Genomic DNA, 18,040 nt, shown 5'->3' with positions numbered 1-18,040 from the left:
AATTTGGTTTGTCCTCTCAAAGTTAGATAATATTGGCTTTTCCAGTAGCAGTAATTCTCCCTGGTGCAGCTAGGTGATGCTACAAGGCAACATTCAGAATGGTGGAAAGAGGAATTTTCTCCTTCTCTTGTAGAAGCTTTGTGCAAATAAATTGATTTGCAATAGGCTGAGAACAGACAAGAGAGTGGGTGATATTCAACTAAGTTTTACTCAGAATACACATAACTTAGTCATGCTCATTGATTTCAGTGGGTTTGCTTTGAGTACAGCATAGCTGAATGCCAACCTGTACTTTTCCACATAACAAATTACCTTGCAGAATGCACCACCACCACAAGGGCAGGTGGTCACTAGTTTAGATTAAAAAGAAATTATTATATAAGGTCATGGAGGGCAGATCTAGCAGTGGCTATCAGGTATCAGAACCAAATGGAAATCCTGCGTTCTGAAAGCAGATGCCCAGCGAAAGCCATGGCCCGACCTGTTGCTGTAATGGTAAGTATATAGGCTCCCTTCCTTCTTGGTTGCCGTGGAACATATGGTTTATTTGGATCAAGTCAACTGGAAAGATCAGATAAGGTCTGAGGTCAACAGTTCATTTTTTGTTTGTCCTATGTTCTTCACAGAGTAAAAATGAGCCTTATAGCCAAGGTGAATACAATGTTTACAGCACCTTCCAGAGTCACGAACCAGAGTTTGACTATCTGAAGAGCTTGGAAATAGAGGAAAAAATAAACAAGATAAAGTGGTTGCCGCAACAGAATGCAGCCCACTCTCTTCTGTCCACAAATGGTAAGACAGCAGGAACAATACAGGATTCACAGTTTTTCCTTGTCTCTGGCAGATGGGCTTCAGCTGAAAATTTGATGAATTACATCTAATTTTGAATATACATTTTTAGTGTAAAAAAGAACCTTGGAAGTGGCAGCAGGTTATGATGTGTCTTCACTTTATGGGAGTAAAGGTGGGCACAGGGGCGTACGAAGTGGGGGGCATGTACCCCCGGGTGCTACTCGGGGGGGGGGTGACAAGATGGCCCCTGCATCCCCCCCAGCTGTAGAGCAGCTGAGGGCGAGCAGTCAGTATGAGCGCCGCTCTCATGCGTCGTCAGTATGGGCTGCCTCTGGCACAGCGTCCATACGTGATGCCGCATGTGTGCACTCCATACGGGATGCCGCTCACGTGGCAGCCCATACGGTCGCTGTGCAAGTGGCAGCCTGTACGGCAGGAGTGCGCACGTGTGGCAGCCCGTACGGTCGCTGCACATGCGCAGTCCATACGGACGTAGTGCGTGTGTCACCAGGCGGTTCGCCCTGCCCCGGGTGCCGGAGAGGGTTCCTCCGCCACTGGGTGGGCAGCCCTCATGTACCTGTGGAGCCATCTTTTCCCCATACTGTTTTTTTTAATATATATATTTATTAAAAGTTTTTTAGTTACAGAAAAAAAGTGTAAAAGAAAACAGAAACAATGAAAAATTGTTTACAATTTGTTAACAAACAATACATCAAAAATAAGAAAAAAAGAAAAAGAAAAAAGAACAATACATCAAAATAGCATAATAAAAAGAAAAAGGAGAACACATCCAAATTCCATATCATTATCTTTCATTTACTTGTTTCCTCGACTTCCTCACACCTCCCTTTTTTGTATTCTAGTTCAAATTAGCCAATTCAGCAAATCCCTTCCCTCTTTCTCAATTTTTTGTTCTATAGTTTGTCTAAACCTAATCTAACTTTAAATTTTCCACTTTAGCCCATTAACAATCAGTTTTTGCTTAATTCTTTATCACATTTCTGCTAAAACCATATAACTTCATTCCAGTATTCTTCTAACATTCATTAATTTTGCAATATTTCTGTAAATATACTTTAAATTTTTTCCAATCTTCTTCCATCGATTCTTCTCCCTGGTCTCGGATTCTGCCAGTCATTTCCGCCATTTCCATGTAGTCCATCAGCTTCATCTGCCATTCCTTTTCCCCATACTGTTAGGCCCCCTATAATGTTCCATTTTGATGCACACTTACCAACATAACATAACATAAATATCATGGGTTATTTAAGCCCAGGATGAGGAACCTATGGCCCTCCAGCTGCTCTTGGACTCTAGGTCCCATCACCTCCAGCCAGTATGGTGAATGGCTAGGGATGGTGGGGAGTTACCCCCCCCCCTCTTTTCATGGACTCAGCAGGCAGCGTCCCTCCCCAAATTAAAGAGGAGCTCTTTCAAGCACCCACTGAAACACATGTGAGTTTGAGCTGGGAACATGGAAGCCGCTTGCCACAATAACAGATGCCATCTGTTAGACCTTTGCACGTACAGTCAAACCTTGGTTTTCAAATGTCTCGGCAGCTGAACATTTCGGAAGCTGAATGCCCAAAACCTGGAAGTGAATGCTTCCATTTTCAAATACGCCTTAGAAGTCAAACGGCTTCCAAGGCCCGTTTCTCAATTTTCCCCATTAAACTTGCTGACAGCCCTTTGATCCTTGGTTTTCAAACGTTTCAGAAGTTGAATGGACTTCTGGAACGGATTACGTTTGAAAACCAAGGTTCCACGGTGTAGCACCAAGGTCTAAAGAGGAGTCAGGCTACGGGTGAGGCAAGGAAATGGATCAAAAGTGTGTAGATTAACTTGGGATGTGCTTTATATAAAGTGAGAATTTCTGAGAAGTGCTCAGAAATGTTTGCTGCTGATAAGAGGATGCAGGAACAGTTGCCCTATCTCATGGGTAGGCAAACTAGGGCTGAGGGGCCGCATACGGCCCCCCGATCGCCTTCTCAATCCAGCCTACGGACGGTCCAGGAATCAGCGTGTTTTTACATGTGTAGAATGTGTCCTTTTATTTAAAATGCATCTCTGGGTTACTTGTGGGGCCTGCCTGGTGTTTTTACATGAGCGGAATGTGTGTTTTTATGTGTAGAATGTGTCCTTTTATTTAAAATGCATCTCTGGGTTACTTGTGGGGCCTGCCTGGTGTTTTTACATGAGCGGAATGTGTGTTTTTATTTAAAATGCATCTCTGGGTTATTTGTGGGGCATAGGAATTCATTCATCCTCCCCCCCCAAAAAATAGTCCACCCCCCCCCCCCCAGGTCTGAGGGACAGTGTACCGGCCCCCTGCTGAAAAAGTTTGCTAACCCCTGCCCTAGCTCAAGATTTTTAAAATTTAGAACCCTGGGGCTCATTGAAAATTACTGAGGCCCGCTATTAAAACAGTGGCACATGGGCAGAACCAGTCATAATATGGCAGTGGAGCCAGTCACAAAATGATTGTGCAGAAATAAATTGTATAATCTCTTCCTGTTTCCTAATAGTGGCTACATTGGTTATACCAAACAATTTGGGAAGTGATAAAAACAAATTAAGAATGAATAAATAAAAAGTTTGGCAAACAGCACAATTGACTACATTAACAGTGTGTGTAATATTAAAAGATGGAAGACATGGGAAACCATCTGGAGCAGATCTGGGGAATGCACAGGGGAAGAATGAACCATGCCCCCTCCCCAATTCCATTGAGAGGTGCCTTCTGCTGTATGGGGAGCAGCAGTCCATGTGTCTAAACTAATACAGTGGTGCCTCGCAAGACGAAAAGAATCCGTTCCGTGAGTCTCTTCGTCTAGCGGTTTTTTTGTTTTGCAAAGCAACCCGATTAGCGCTATTAGCGGTTTGGCGGCTATTAGCGGCTATTAAAGGCTTAAGGGATTAGTGGATTAGCTGCTAAAAGGCTATTAGCAGCTTAGTGCCTTAGAAAAAGGGGGTGGGGAGCGGGAAAAAAAACCCAGGAATCGCAAGACATTTTCGTCTTGCGAAGCAAGCCCATAGGAAATTCGTTTTGCGAAGCACCTCCAAAACGGAAAACCCTTTCGTCTAGCGGGTTTTCCGTCTTGCGAGGCATTTGTCTTGCGGGGCACCACTGTACATACAATCTGCATGTTGTTCCTTTTGTAGAACAAACACTTCTTATACAGTGGTTTAGAGAAGCTTTTAATATTTGATTAATTATTGTATTTTAATATTTTGTTGGAAGCCACCCAGACTGGCTAGAGAAACCCAGCCAGATGGGTGGGGTATAAAATAATAATAATAATAATAATAATAATAATAATAATAATACTTTAAAATGAGGAAAAATGTGACAGTTACTTCTCATAACAGTGCTGATGTCTTTCTTTAAAAGATAAAACTATTAAACTGTGGAAGATCACTGAACGAGATAAGAAACCTGAGGGGTACAATTTAAAGGATGAAGAGGGGAAGCTGAAAGATCTGTCTACGGTGACATCACTTCAGGTGGGTAGATGGAGAGTTGTTTTCTTCACTGAAAGAACAACTTGTGATGTTCTAATATTTTATGTGCTGCGTAGCTTCAAACAATGGAAAACACTTGAAATGCAACACAACAACATGGGAATAGGCATTTGAATGTACAACAGCAGCCAGGGAAGCTGGGAACTAAGGGTGTCAAATTTCTCATGGTTCCCAGTAGTCCCTGGATGTTACCATTTCCTGTGTCTAAAGCCAACTGAGGAACCTGTACAGACAGAGATGAACCAGGCAGTTTGAGTCTGTTCTATTAGTAAAACGTACGTCTTAGGTGCCATCTTAGGCTCCAATGCCTGGAAGATGAAGGGTTGTAAAAAATTAACAGGAGATAGTCTAATTTAAGGCCACACATAACCAATGTTTGGAGAGTAAATAAAGACACTTACCCATCAGCCATATGCTATGATAAGAAGCACAGGAATGGGGGAAAGATAAAATCCAGGCAGATTAGGGAAGCAAGATTGGAACATTCAAAGGAAGCTGGCATTTTACATGAAAGAGTGGAAAAGTTTGTGGCAGACCCTAAGTAATGAAGCCAAATTTTGGAGACTTATGGCTGTAGGAGAGGGTGAAGGGAGAACCATAAAGGAGGCCTCGATCTCCCCACATGAATGGTTTCTGCATTGTAGTAAGGGTTTTGGAGAACCCTCGAATGTCTATTCCCCTATTCTTGACCTTCCTATGGAACAGGGTTACATTAACTCAACAGGCATTTTAATTCCAGGCTAGTCATCTAGTTTTGTTGTTCTAGTCTTTTAAAAAGGTAACAACAGACCAATAACCTGCTAGATGTACCTTCTAAACTGTTCTCCAGATACCTTCTGAGCAAGCCAATAATATTAAAAATTATTTCCGCCTTTATAGACTTTATAGACTTATAGACTTTATAGGCTTTCAACTCAGAAAACAGGAGCCTTTGGGAGAAGCTTGTTATTACCGATTTTGACGGAAAATAGCTTTGGTGAATTCAAAAACTCCATCAGAATAATGTTACCCATATATTAGTGGGTTTAAATGGGCATCTTATGGAAGATAAGAATATTTGTCAGGGAGTCTAGCAAGGATGCATTTCTGATTAATTACCCCTCCCTTAAAACAAGCACGGTTCCAAACTTTATGTACATGAGTTACTATACTTTTTCGTCTATTTGGGGGGACTCAATTTTAAGAAATTGAGGGGGGGGTGGCCCAAAGTTGTTGAGCTTCTCCCCCCATGCAGCTGCGGGCAGAAAACACTCCCTAGATCGTTTCCCAGTGGCATCGGGGGAAGTTGCGTTCCTGCCAACTGGCTGGCTGGCGTGTGCCACTATCCGTGTATTGGATGACCCCAGTTTTTTTACACGGTGTTTGAGTCTTAAAACCTCGTCTAATACACAGAAAAATATGGTATGTAGTTCTGCTGTCGGTCAGTTAGATAGGATTGTGACGCATGCTAACTAAGCTCTTTTGCAATAAAGGACATCTTAGCATTGATTACCGGAAATCTGATATAGTTGTTTTTGTGAAAGGACACAGAAAGCATAAGTGCACCGTGGATGTCTCTGCTGTTGAGCAGTGTAGCTCTTTTATATAAGCAGTCAAAATGACGGTATGCAGAACTACACAATGGATGTTAACAGCTTTTATTTCTAAAGGCGGCCGATTGGTGGAGTCTGTTCTAAAATATATTTGTAGGAAAAGCAGTTGCTCAAAGGTGTTTTGGTCCAAGATGGACTTCACTAGAAATACTTCAGAATGGGTTCTTGAGAAAACTACTTCCTTTAATCCTGAATACACCAGCAGCTTTGGGAGCAGAGACCGCTGTGTCCTCTACTGAATCAGGAGTTATAGCAGGTTGATCCAGTATTGGTGCAGACTGAATGAAATGGGCAACTCAAGACCCCCAAAGGAGAGTTGGGGTGAACAAGTGAGATTGTGGGGGGATAGGCGAAGATCTGTCAGGGCAAAATGAACATGTATTGAGAGAATTAGAAAATTCAGTTTATCCCGGGATAAGGAAGTGATTAATGACCTTCATAAAAACCACTCCTCTCAATGGTATGTTGCCATTAAAAAAGGGCCATCAAATTCAGAGATATTTCTCTAACATTACCTACCAACAACTGAGAAAAGTTTTTACAGAATTAAGATTTCAACAGTTGCTTTCCACAGATTTGACTAGCAGGTGTCGTCATATTCCTGTAAGAAACAGACATAGTACAGTATTTATTGCATTACTGAAGAAATTGTTGTCTTGTGTTGCAATGTAGTGGGTAGCCAATATACAACGTAGTAATTTACTCATTATCTGAGGAATATGCGGGTGGCGCTGTGGGTTAAACCACAGAGCCTAGGACTTGCTGATCAGAAGGTCAGCGGTTCGAATCCCCGCAACGGGGTGAGCTCCCATTGCTCGGTCCCTGCTCCTGCCCACCTAGCAGTTCGAAAGCACGTCAAAGTGCAAGTATATAGATAGGTACCATTCCAGCAGGAAGGTAAACGGCGTTTCCGTGCGCTGCTCTGGTTCACCAGAAGTGGCTTAGTCCTGCTGGCCACATGACCCGGAAGCTGTACGCCGGCTCCCTTGGCCAGTAAAGCGAGATGAGCGCCACAACCCAAGAGTCGGTCACGACTGTACCTAATGGTCAGGGGTCCCTTTACTTTTACCTTTATATCCCGTCAAGTTGTTTACAACTGCAGTGAAAAAAAATCCAAGTGAGAATTCTTGAACCAAATGTAAAGGTTTGTCAAGGTGACTTGTTCATTTGAGCAAGCTAAATACAATTGGCATTGTGATTCAAACGCATGTTCATACTTGGATTTTTTTTTTTAAAAAAAAGCTTTATGTATTGTGTAATATTGTCTTGTATGTATGTTTTGAGAAGTTCTCAAATAGTGACAAATGTTTTTAAATATACCAAGTTCAACTTACAATTCACAAATCTATGAACAGCTCCAAGTTTGAAATGCTGTTTAAAATACATTTATTCATTACTTTTTTATGTAGGTGCCTGTACTGAAACCCACGGACTTGATGGTAGAAGTCAGCCCCAGAAGAATTTTTGCTAACGGCCACACCTATCATGTCAATTCAATTTCTGTCAACAGTGACTGTGAGACATACATGTCAGCAGATGATCTTAGGATTAATCTCTGGCATTTAGGAATTACAGATCGAAGCTTCAGTATCCTTTCTCATGGTTACGTGCACTAGTCAGCTACTACAGTTTTTTGTTTCAATGCATTTCCGACATCTCAGTCTCTGGCTGGTTTGTAACTAATGTACTAAGCAAACAAACACTCTTCCCTGACACTGACGACACCTGGAGACTTCTGCATTGCCACCCCACTCAAGCACCCCCCCGTGACTGAAGGGAGCAGGGCCGTGCTATGTGCATCCTCTGTGCGCACATGCTGCAGGGCATCCTGACGTCACTCACACACAAGAGCATCACACGGTGTGTGCGCACAGCTGCCATGAAATTTTGAGGGGGCCCGGCCCCATCCTTGAAAATTTGGGGGGCCCTTAGCTCCCCGCCCCCATTGGCACCCCTGACCCCAACTGAATATCCACTCTCTGCTGGAAAGTACAATGAGATATCAAGTCTTTTTCACTACTAACCCTCTTGTCAGGGCCAGCTCAAGAGATTTTGACACTAGAGGCAAAATCACCAGTGCTTCCCCCTGTCCCCCCTCTTGATTTTTGCCCCCTGCCACCACCAGGCACCCGCTGCTTGCCACAAATGGGTGCCTGCTGCCTCCTCTGCTGCCCAACCAAGGCCATGGCCCCCAGCTGCCGCCAGCACGCCAGGGCTTCCCCTGGCCACCTCCAGGACAGCACAGGAGGACTTGGCCATTGTGGCAGAGCACAGCCACCACAATGGAGGAGCAGGAGGCTCTGCCATGGTAAGTGGCAGGAGCCCAAAGTCATGAGACAGTGGCAGTGCCACCCTAGGAGCCTGCCACCAAGGCCGCAGTCTCAGTACACCTCATGGCACTGCTTATGGTGACACCCTCCCCATCTCATAAAACACCATTCCATTTCCCCCAGAATTTAGCTAGCAGTGGATAATATCTCAAGAAGCAGCTGACCTTGTATAAAAAAAATGGGCAGCCATGCCAAAATGATGTTTAGGTCCACCATCTTGATTAAAAATGACATCCAGTGTCCAAATGGTGACAAAGTCTGCCACGTTACCTTGGGAACCCTTGTTCCAAGTTTGATGATGATATAGAGAGAAGGTCAAACCTATGCTGTGGTAGAAAACAGGTAAAGTCCCACCAAACTCACATTTTGGTCTGCCATCTTGATTCAAAATGGTGCCTGGTGTCCAAGCATCAGCAAAGATCATTGCCTCCACTCTGGGAACCCCCAAGACAAATTTGGTGGCAATATCTCAAGAGGCAGAGAATACAACCAAGCAGACAAACTATTTTCTAAAATATCTAGTAGATAGTGTCTGATGGTTATGGCCAAAGTAACAAATCAGCAATTCTCTCTAGAAGTCTAGGCCAGCAGAAGAGGTAATGTCGCTTTCTCCTGGCAGGTGCTATAAACTGGATTAAGGTTAGAAAGATATAACTAAATTGGTCAATGAATTAAATCCCTACAAAAATACAAAATAGGTTGCTGATGTGGCCTTATTAAGGACCCATAATGTTTGAAAAACTACATTTCTCAAGGATGTTGAAGCTCAAAGCAGTAGCAAAAGGTTATGACAAAGTGCAATGATAGTTCTTCTCATTCTCACACACAGATAATGGCAGATATTAGCAAATAATGGGATGAGTGCTGGCGCCTACGGCACTGGTAGGAGGTTCCTGCTGATTGTGAGCTGAGTCTGAATCAGCCCAGGAGTTCTTTCAAAAAGGCTGCTTGTGGACTTCAAAATCCCCAAACAGAACTTGGATCACTACTTCACAGACAAAATCATATTTATCTGAACATTGGAGGGGTGCATTTCAGCCTGGTTGCCAAGGCAATACTTGATGCATAAAAGGCCCAGTTTTCCTCCTCTTTTTAATGGGTTTTAATGGAGATTTTTTTCAAACTCTCAGATTTCACTGTCAGTCCCATAACTGTATCAATTGCATCCTCAACAGCTTAGCAGAACAAGCGGTTTTGACTAATAAAATGTACATAGCCGATATGATTAGCTAATAAAAGGTATTTTTAGCATCCTGGCTGTAATTCAGTAGCGTTTCCAATGAGAAATCAGTAATGTAGCATACATGAAAAGATGGTGGAGGATAAGTTTGTCTCTGAACATGTTCCTTACTAAATATTTCCACTCAGACATTGTAGATATAAAGCCAGCCAACATGGAGGATTTGACAGAAGTTATTACTGCATCAGAATTCCATCCTCACCACTGCAATCTCTTTGTTTACAGCAGTAGCAAAGGGTCTTTGAGACTTTGTGACATGAGGGCATCAGCGCTCTGTGACAAGCATTTTAAACGTAAGTTACCGAGTGAGATTTTCATTAAAAAAACGTTGACGTCTGCATATGGCAGACTTGAACGTGGAGGTTTTTGTTTATGCGCTCAGTAGTAGAGATGGCTCACTAATAAGCGCCATGACCATTCCGCCCCCCCCCCTCGCCACAGCCACCTGCCCAACAGCCAACATCACTGGGGCAAGAGGACAGGTTTACCGTATTTTTCACCCTATAAGACGCACCAGACCATAAGACGCACCTAGTTTTTGGAGGAAGAAAACAATAAAAATATTCTGAATCCCAGAAGCCAGAACAGCAAGAGGGATCACTGCACAGTGATCCTGCTTGCTGTTCTGGCTTCTGGGATATCTGCTAAGCCTGCATTCGCTTTATAAGACACACACATTTCCCTTTACTTTTTAGGAGGGAAAAAGTGTGTCTTATAGAGCGAAAAATACGGTAAATCCTGCATTGGCTATAGGCGGGACTTTTCTCAGCATGATGAGTGGGAGTTGAATCATGCTTAGTTCAAGCAACCCAGGAAACTAGAGGCTCACCTTGGAGTGTGTGGGCTGCCTGAAAGCCCTTGTGTCATGTCAGATCTGACCCCCACCCCCCCGATGGGCACAGGGGTGAAATGGACAAGGAACACAAGCTGAGCTTGAATCCTGGCATGATGGAGGCACGGTGGGCGAGTAGCTCCCATCTCCGAGAAATTGGCCCATTACCTACCCTGGATGGAATTGCACTCCCACTGAAGGAGCAGCTTTGCAGTTGGGAGTGCTTCTGGGTCCATGTCATGGTCCGGTTTACGGGCAGTCGAAGTCCTGGCGGAGGACGTTGGGACCGGGGGCAAGACGGCGGGGTGGGAGGAGGAATGAGAGTCTGGAAGCCAGGAGTCAGGAAGCCAAGGGTCAGAGAGCCGGGAGTCCAGAAGCCAAGGGTCCGAGGATCCGGAAGCAAGGAGTCAAGAAGCCAAATGTGGCAAGGCAGGAAGCGTGTTACTGTGGCAAAGAGCCAAAGCGCAATGCTGACCTTCTATCCCTCCCCAGCTCTTGCTACCAGGTGCTGTGAGTTACCAATCAGCCTCACCTGTGCAGCCACGCCTTGCCTCTTGAGAACAAACTTAGGAAAGCCCCAGTCCTGCAAAGCCCTACCACTCACAGGGCCTGGCTCCTGCATGCACTCCTGACAGTCCAGCTCCACCCCTGGAGGCTCAGGGAGCCTCGGTGGCTGGAAGTGCCTTGGACCAGCAGCAGCTGGTTTGACAGCTACGGCCATTCCTGGACCAGGAAAGCCTTGCCGCAGTAGTCCATGCGCTGGTTACTTCAAGACTGGGGTTCCTGCAATGCGTTCTATGTGGGGCTTCCCTTGCGCTTGATCTGGAGGCTGCAGTGAGTGCAGAATGCTGCAGCATGATTGCTGACAGGAGTGGGGCCTCTCCAGCATGTAACATCCATGTTCAAAGATCTGCCCATTTGCTACTGGGCCAAGTTCAAGGTTTTACTGTTAGTATATAAAGCCCTTAACAACTTGGGTCAGTTTACCTAAAAGATTGCTTTCCCTCACATGTACCCACTTGACCAATTTGACTGGAGAAAATGGCACTTCTACAGGTGCCTCATAATACACTTTCTGCCTTTGTAAGTACAGTGGTGCCTCGCAAGACGAAAAGAATCCGTTCCGCGGGTCTTTTCGTCTTGCGGTTTTTTCGTCTTGTGAAGCAAGCCCATTGACGGAGTAGCGCTATTAGCGCTATTGGCAATTTAAGGGCTAAAAACGGCATTTTAAGGGGTGGGGGATTAGCGGTTTTGCTGCTAAAATGCTTTTAGCAGCTTAGCGATTCAAAATAAGGGGTTTTGGAGCAAAAAAAAAATTCAATTTTTTTCGTCATTTTTCGTCTTGCGAAGCAAGCCCATAGGGAAATTCGTCCTGCGAAGCGCCTCTGCAGACGGAAAACCCTTTCGTCTTGCGGGTTTTCCGTCTTGCGAGGCATTCGTCTTGCGGGGCACCACTGTACTTGTTTAATGGCAGCACCTACACTGCGGAACTCCCTGCCTATTGATACCAAGCAGGAGCCTTCAATGAACTCTTTTTCAGCGCCTGCTAAAAACATTCTTGTCTAGACAAGCCAAAGCAGGTGCTTAGAAAGTTGGGGTAATTTTAATCTATTTTGATATTTTAACTTTTGTATGTTTTAAATTAGGGTTCTGGTTTTAATGATTTATCATTTTGTAAACTGGTCTGAGTTACTTTGCAATTAAACAAATAATAAAAAACCAGAACCTAGGCAGTGATTAGGCACCTTGGAGGCACTGTGTGAAATGTTAGCATTTTAAACATTAAATCAGTTTTACATTAACAGGACAATCCTATAGATATATGTCTTGTTTTAGTTTGAGTTAACAGAGCTGTGTTTGTTATTTGAGCCAGCTATTAAAAATACATTTTAAAAAGACCTTTATTGTGCCTTTTCTTTTTAGAAGTTCAAGGTGGATAACAGATTTTTAAAATCAGATAAGAAATTACAATGTAATATTCTGATCAATTTGAAAATGCCATGGCAAAATAAGTGCTGTGTACTTCTTAATAGGCATATTTTTCTCTTTGTTTCACTTCATCAGTTTTTGAAGAGCCTGAAGACCCCAGTAGCCGCTCGTTTTTCTCCGAAATTATTTCTTCTGTGTCTGATGTCAAATTTAGCCACAGTGGGCGATATATGCTAGCAAGAGATTACCTCACTGTCAAGGTTTGGGATCTGAACATGGAAACAGTGCCAGTAGAGATATACCAGGTAAGTGTTTGTTGTTTCTATTAGACCATGATGGTCTAATAAATGGCAGTCTGGGATAAAATCTTCTCAAACTCTGTGATACAGAGGAGACTGGATTACCTTTGACAAGTAGGACAATATTTTTAAAGCAAGGGATGTGGTAGCAGTAAACTCTTCCAGGGCCAAAAGTCAGCGCTTCTTCTGACATTACTTAAAAGTAAGTAGCTACAACTGCTATATAAACCGTTAAATAAACAGAAGGGGGTTACATAAAGAATTTATAATGATTCAGAGCCACTGAGAAGGAAAGCTAACTGACAGATTTTGCAATTTTCCCATCACTCCCATGCAAGTGAATCCTCTGGAACATGGGTAGGAGTTGTGAATGTGCCTGTCATTAAACTCCATCATATATCCAATACTATCTTTTTAATCCTAAACCTAATGCCTCTTTGTTGCTGTTGCTGTTTAAACTGCACCTGTGATGTCCTTCAGCTCCCAGGGATGCTAACTTACTTCAGTCTCCTCTCTCCTGTTAAGGCAAGCCTGGAAACATGCCGGTAGGGCTTAAAATATATAGAAGCTCTTTGAGAACCATGCAAGCAATAGGGGCTTTGGGCTCATCCACACTTTTGCTTGTCCTACCACTTCCCCTTGGAGGAAACCTGCTCTTTACTGCTGAAGTGGAGCAAACGTCCATTGGGTTTCCTGCAGATTAATGTTTGTTCTGATTCAGCAGTAAAGAGCAGGTTTTCCCGGGGAAAGCAGCAGGGCAAATGGAAGACTGCTTTCTAGGCATGTGACTAGTGGAAGTGCAGAGCTGCTATTGTGAGTGTTGTGTGTGGCTACATGGCTACTGAAACAAGCACCAGCAATCTGCAGTGGAAACTGCACTTCACATTGCCCCTTTCCCTAGGAATTTGGGCTGAAATCCTGTAGCCACTTTCCTAGGAGTAAACCCCACCTAACAGGAGTATAGGGTTGTGCCATTGCATTGAAACTGAGCACAGGCCTCTTCCAATTTCACCTCTGAAGCAGGGATGGCAAGGACATTGAGCTGTGTAATTCAGCTTATTACAGAAGTCTCTTTCAGGGAAACTAGTGTCACATCCCAAATAAATTAAATATAGTTCAGAAAAGATATGGGATCTGGCTTTTTTTATGTAGTACTGGTTTAAGTTATGTGCAATTTTTCCTCAAATAATGGAAAGTTGGTTCAAAGATTAAAATATTAATTTAGGTCTGTAAATCTATGAAGAGTCTTTAAAAATTATCCAAAATGTGCCCTCCTTGTTTTTAAAAGAAATTCATTTTAAATGTTGAAGAGAAAAGCTCGTTTGGAATTAGCAATAGCACAGCTAGGAACTTAAACAAAATAAATTAATCAGCAATGTCAGGTTTGCTGCTAGGGCCATTGCTTCAAAACAGAAATAAGCTCACAGTCTCTAAAACTAAGATAATCGTATCAATTGCCTGGGAGCAGGCCCCATTGAACTCAATGGGTCCTTCTTCTGAGCAGACATGTATAGGATCAGGCCCCCAAGTGCTTAATCACATATATAATTTTGTCCCATCTAACTCAGTGGGATTGACTTTGGCTCCATTGTGCTCAAAATAAATTTTTTTTTTAGGGGTCAGAGGATCACTGTAGGTAAGGGAGAGTCTTCTTCACGTTCACTATTTATTTACAAATGGGACTTGCAACAAACGTTCTTATGCAGTTAGTCCCCAGGCCCTAAGACTAATGCTCCAGTTCAGGGCTGCAGCCAGCCTGGAAGACCAAAGCTGAATGATGAAAGCATATGTAAGTCCTAATAGCGGGGCCAAAGCAGGTTGAGAGATATGTCTGGATCTCTTAACATGATCCATCAGTAAAGCTACTTCAAGAAAGATGTTCTGTTCTCTTAATTTTATTATCAATGCTTGTGTACAGGCAACATTTAAAAAGCTGATTCCACCAAGAGCTGTTGGCACTGGTGTTCTTTGAGGGCAAATGGAAAAAGAAAAGGTCTAACCTGCTTTTTGCTCACAAAACAGGTTCATGACTACCTTAGAAGCAAGCTGTGTTCCCTTTATGAAAACGATTGCATCTTTGACAAGTTTGAATGTGCGTGGAATGGATCTGACAGGTAATATAGCCACCCAACTGTCTTGTTTACCATACAATGCTACTTTGATAAGATGAGCCAGTCAAGAACACCATTATAGGGGAAAGGCTTCTCTGATGTGCTAGAATATGAAGAGGAACATTTCATGCTCTAAGAGATGTTTGGAAAGTCCGAAATATATTGCTGCTCCCTTCAGTGGAGGGTGGGGGCAGGAAGAGTGGCGCTGCAAAGCAAAAAAAAACCTCCACATATTATCTATTCATATAGTTATTGATTTTATATCCCCCACCCTGCCTCTCAAAGGAGCTTAGGGCAACAAACATGGATAAAAGAATGAAAACCATCTTCGAATGATCTTAAAAATAATTCCAACACTGATTTCAGTGGCTCCTGCGCAGAGGCCTTCCCCACTGGATTGTGCCCTTCGTAACGTTCTCCCTGTTTTCCTTCCTCTGCAGTGTCATTATGACAGGAGCATATAACAATTTCTTCCGAATGTTTGACCGGAACACGAAGCGCGATGTTACGTTGGAGGCCTCCCGAGAGAGTAGCAAACCCCGAGCAATTCTCAAACCTCGGCGAGTGTGTGTTGGAGGCAAGAGGAGGAAAGACGACATCAGCGTTGACAGCTTGGACTTTACCAAGAAGATCTTGCACACGGCATGGCACCCAACAGAGAACATCATTGCTATCGCAGCTACAAACAATCTGTACATATTTCAGGACAAAATGAACTCTGAAATGCACTAGGATTCCTCTTTGTAAACAGCCGTCCAAGAGGTGACAGGTGTGGTCGCTGTTTGAGATGTGATGCTAACCCTTTTACTTGGAAGCAAACATCACTGAATTCAATGGGTCTTACTCCCCATTAAGTGTCTGCAGGTGTGATGGAGATGGATTTGCCCTTTTAACTACCCCTACCACCCCTTGAGACAACCACTCAAATGTTTTAATTTATTGCAATTGCTGCAGATATGTTTCAAAATAAATTCTGTTAAGAAGGGCCCTGTGTCCCACTCATCACTAATTATTTTATATTGTTTCTAAAAGACTGCCCACAAGAATCAGACACCTACGTAGTTCAAGGTCCTCCGTGATTTTTTTTAAAGGATATCCCCCTTGTGGGGGAGGGCTTTAATCCCAGTTTTTATATTTTTTGCGTTAGCCCACTAACACAGTTGTAGTTCCAAGAGCAAGGGGTTACTGAAGCACAGAAATGGCCCCAAAGATGCCTTAAGCCAGAATCTGGGGCATAAGGAAACCTTGCAGGAAGCCACTGCTTGGGCCAGGGCAGCTAACAGCACATATGCAAGCAGAAAGAGATGTGGCGGAGATCAAAGGTAGATAAGAAGGCTTTTAGACTAAGGACCGCATGGTTGGCCCTATCATAAGGTATCAGCTAAGGGGGTGGGACCATTAAGGAGACACACAAAGCAGAGGACCACCTGCAGCCTGTCAAGCAAAACTGCTGCATGACTCTTTCAATCTGCAGCACTCCCCCACTATGCAATACCAGAGTAGGTTTATGGAGGGACTGGCAATTATTCTTTAAGGAGATCTATTTTCCGCTCAATTTGAGTAAGGTGGGTAGAATAGGATGATAACAGCTATCTAATGACTTTTCAAAATAGCTGCCATTGTTACATCTGAAAGGTTCACTCTGAAAGTTCAGAAAGTAAAAGGGCCAGGCACTAGCTCACCTAGGATACACAAAACAAATAAATGACTATCCCAATTAATGTCACAACGCAGCCATTTAAATCTCTCTTCCGTCAGAACTCGGCTCTTCCTACCAGAACTCACTGAGTCGGCAATGCTAGCCCCTTGGACACCAAATGTGGAGATTTAAAAACCTGCAGCATGCTCAATGAAACCTGCAAGGGTGAGTTGTCTCATGTCAACCATCTCCAAGTTATTTCTTGGCCTGACTGAAATGGAGGAAAGCACAATCACCTAACTGGCCAGGCTGCCTTTCTCAAGATCCCTCTGCTGTTAATTAATTTTGCACTATTCTGCATAGACCTTTCGATAAATGAGAGGAGGGCGTCATAAAGAAACTTGCATGCCTTTGCACTTTGATTTGGAGGGGGGCGGGGAAAGAGAAGGGGAGAAAGTGAATCCAAACGGATTCTGTGACACCATGATTTTAATCAGAAGCTTTGTTAACACTACATGAAATGAAGGACACCTGCCATTTTCTTGATGCTGGACATTGTGTACAGAAGCATCAATTCCAATAATCCACATACAGTATGAAATGTATACAGTAATTTTACCTGGGAATGAATGTTTATAAAGCTACTGCATACTCTACGAGACACTGGCAGTATTTACGTACACTGTATTCTAATTGAAATTTGAACAATCCAGTCTTCTTGTAAAAACTTTTAGGAATATGAATACTGTATAGAATTCTTGTTAAAGCCAAATAACCATTTTTCTTTTTTTAACAAAAAAAACCCTTTTGGCTTTATTCATTAATCAGAGTGATTTAAAAAATGATAACTGCACACTGGAATTTTATGTCTAAAAATTGTATTTTGGGGGGGTGGGGTGGCGGGGGCACTGTCTGGCAGTAACCAATGATGCAATTGTTCTTCACACTCTTTTCCCCAGTTTCAATTCTATTATCTTATTCATCAACTACCGAACTGGTTTATGCAGGGATTCTATAAAATCTTTCTAACTACATAAAATGGGTTTTCAGGCCACATTAATACAAAGTTTTCTGTTAAAAAGGAGGAACTAAACTCAAGACAGTAGTGATCTATCTGGGTCTCCCGATATCACCATTATAATCTAATTTTGTGAATGTAAGAAATGAATGTCACTCATTCCAAATCCATGAAGAACATCTTTTTGCTTTGGTTTTGAACTTAAGAAGGTAAATAATGATACAGTTGGTAAATCCAGTTAGTTGGAAAGCTTCATGGCTGTATTCTTGTGTTGCACAAATTAGCTGACTGTTGTTGGAACATATATATAAATATGTTGATACTGGCTTTTTCAATAAACACTTTCTTTAAAAAGCTGAGCTGTGCTTAATTCTACTCCAGCAGTTGCTCCTTTACTCCTTTAAATCAAATAATTGCACCTTTGATTCAATTATTGTTATCAAAGCACTTAAAATGTACATTTAACGACAAGATCAACCCTATTCTATTCAGAAGTATGTAAGGAACCAAGAAGTTGTACTCACACACGCAAGACACTTCCAAATTTAATAATTATGCTCTCCACCAGCTTCTTCTCATCTGTCCCCACCGGCCGAAAGAACACCCCCCCCCAATCCTTTACTTGGAAAATGGCAGCAGAAATGGTTTTGGGTAAAGGACAGGTGCCATATTTCTTGAAGCACAATTTAAAATGCTGGGCGTGGCCACACTGCTATCCCAATCTGTGGAGTTGCCC

General features: G+C 43.0%; 1 protein-coding gene across 4 annotated transcripts in view; it reads left to right on the top strand.

Annotated features, from left to right (window-relative positions):
* The window catches only part of PPP2R2C (protein phosphatase 2 regulatory subunit Bgamma), a 49,199-nt gene extending 31,541 nt beyond the window's left edge, over window positions 1–17,658 (top strand). For all 4 annotated transcript variants that reach the window (XM_083399091.1, XM_083399093.1, XM_083399090.1 and 1 more), the window contains 7 exons: window positions 627–792; window positions 4,184–4,296; window positions 7,316–7,493; window positions 9,605–9,769; window positions 12,373–12,542; window positions 14,559–14,650; window positions 15,088–17,658. In XM_083399091.1, coding sequence (XP_083255217.1) covers window positions 627–792; window positions 4,184–4,296; window positions 7,316–7,493; window positions 9,605–9,769; window positions 12,373–12,542; window positions 14,559–14,650; window positions 15,088–15,379 — 1,176 coding nt within the window. In that variant the 3' untranslated portion in view covers window positions 15,380–17,658. The remainder of the gene's footprint in view (window positions 1–626; window positions 793–4,183; window positions 4,297–7,315; window positions 7,494–9,604; window positions 9,770–12,372; window positions 12,543–14,558; window positions 14,651–15,087) is intronic.
* The last annotated feature ends 382 nt before the right edge of the window (window positions 17,659–18,040 follow it).

This window comes from Podarcis tiliguerta (assembly GCF_965153285.1).
Source record: "Podarcis tiliguerta genome assembly, chromosome: 9".
NCBI classification, from domain to species: Eukaryota; Metazoa; Chordata; class Lepidosauria; order Squamata; family Lacertidae; genus Podarcis; species Podarcis tiliguerta.
The sequence above is the reverse complement of the archived record's forward strand: the minus strand, read 5'-3'. Positions and strand labels throughout refer to the sequence as shown.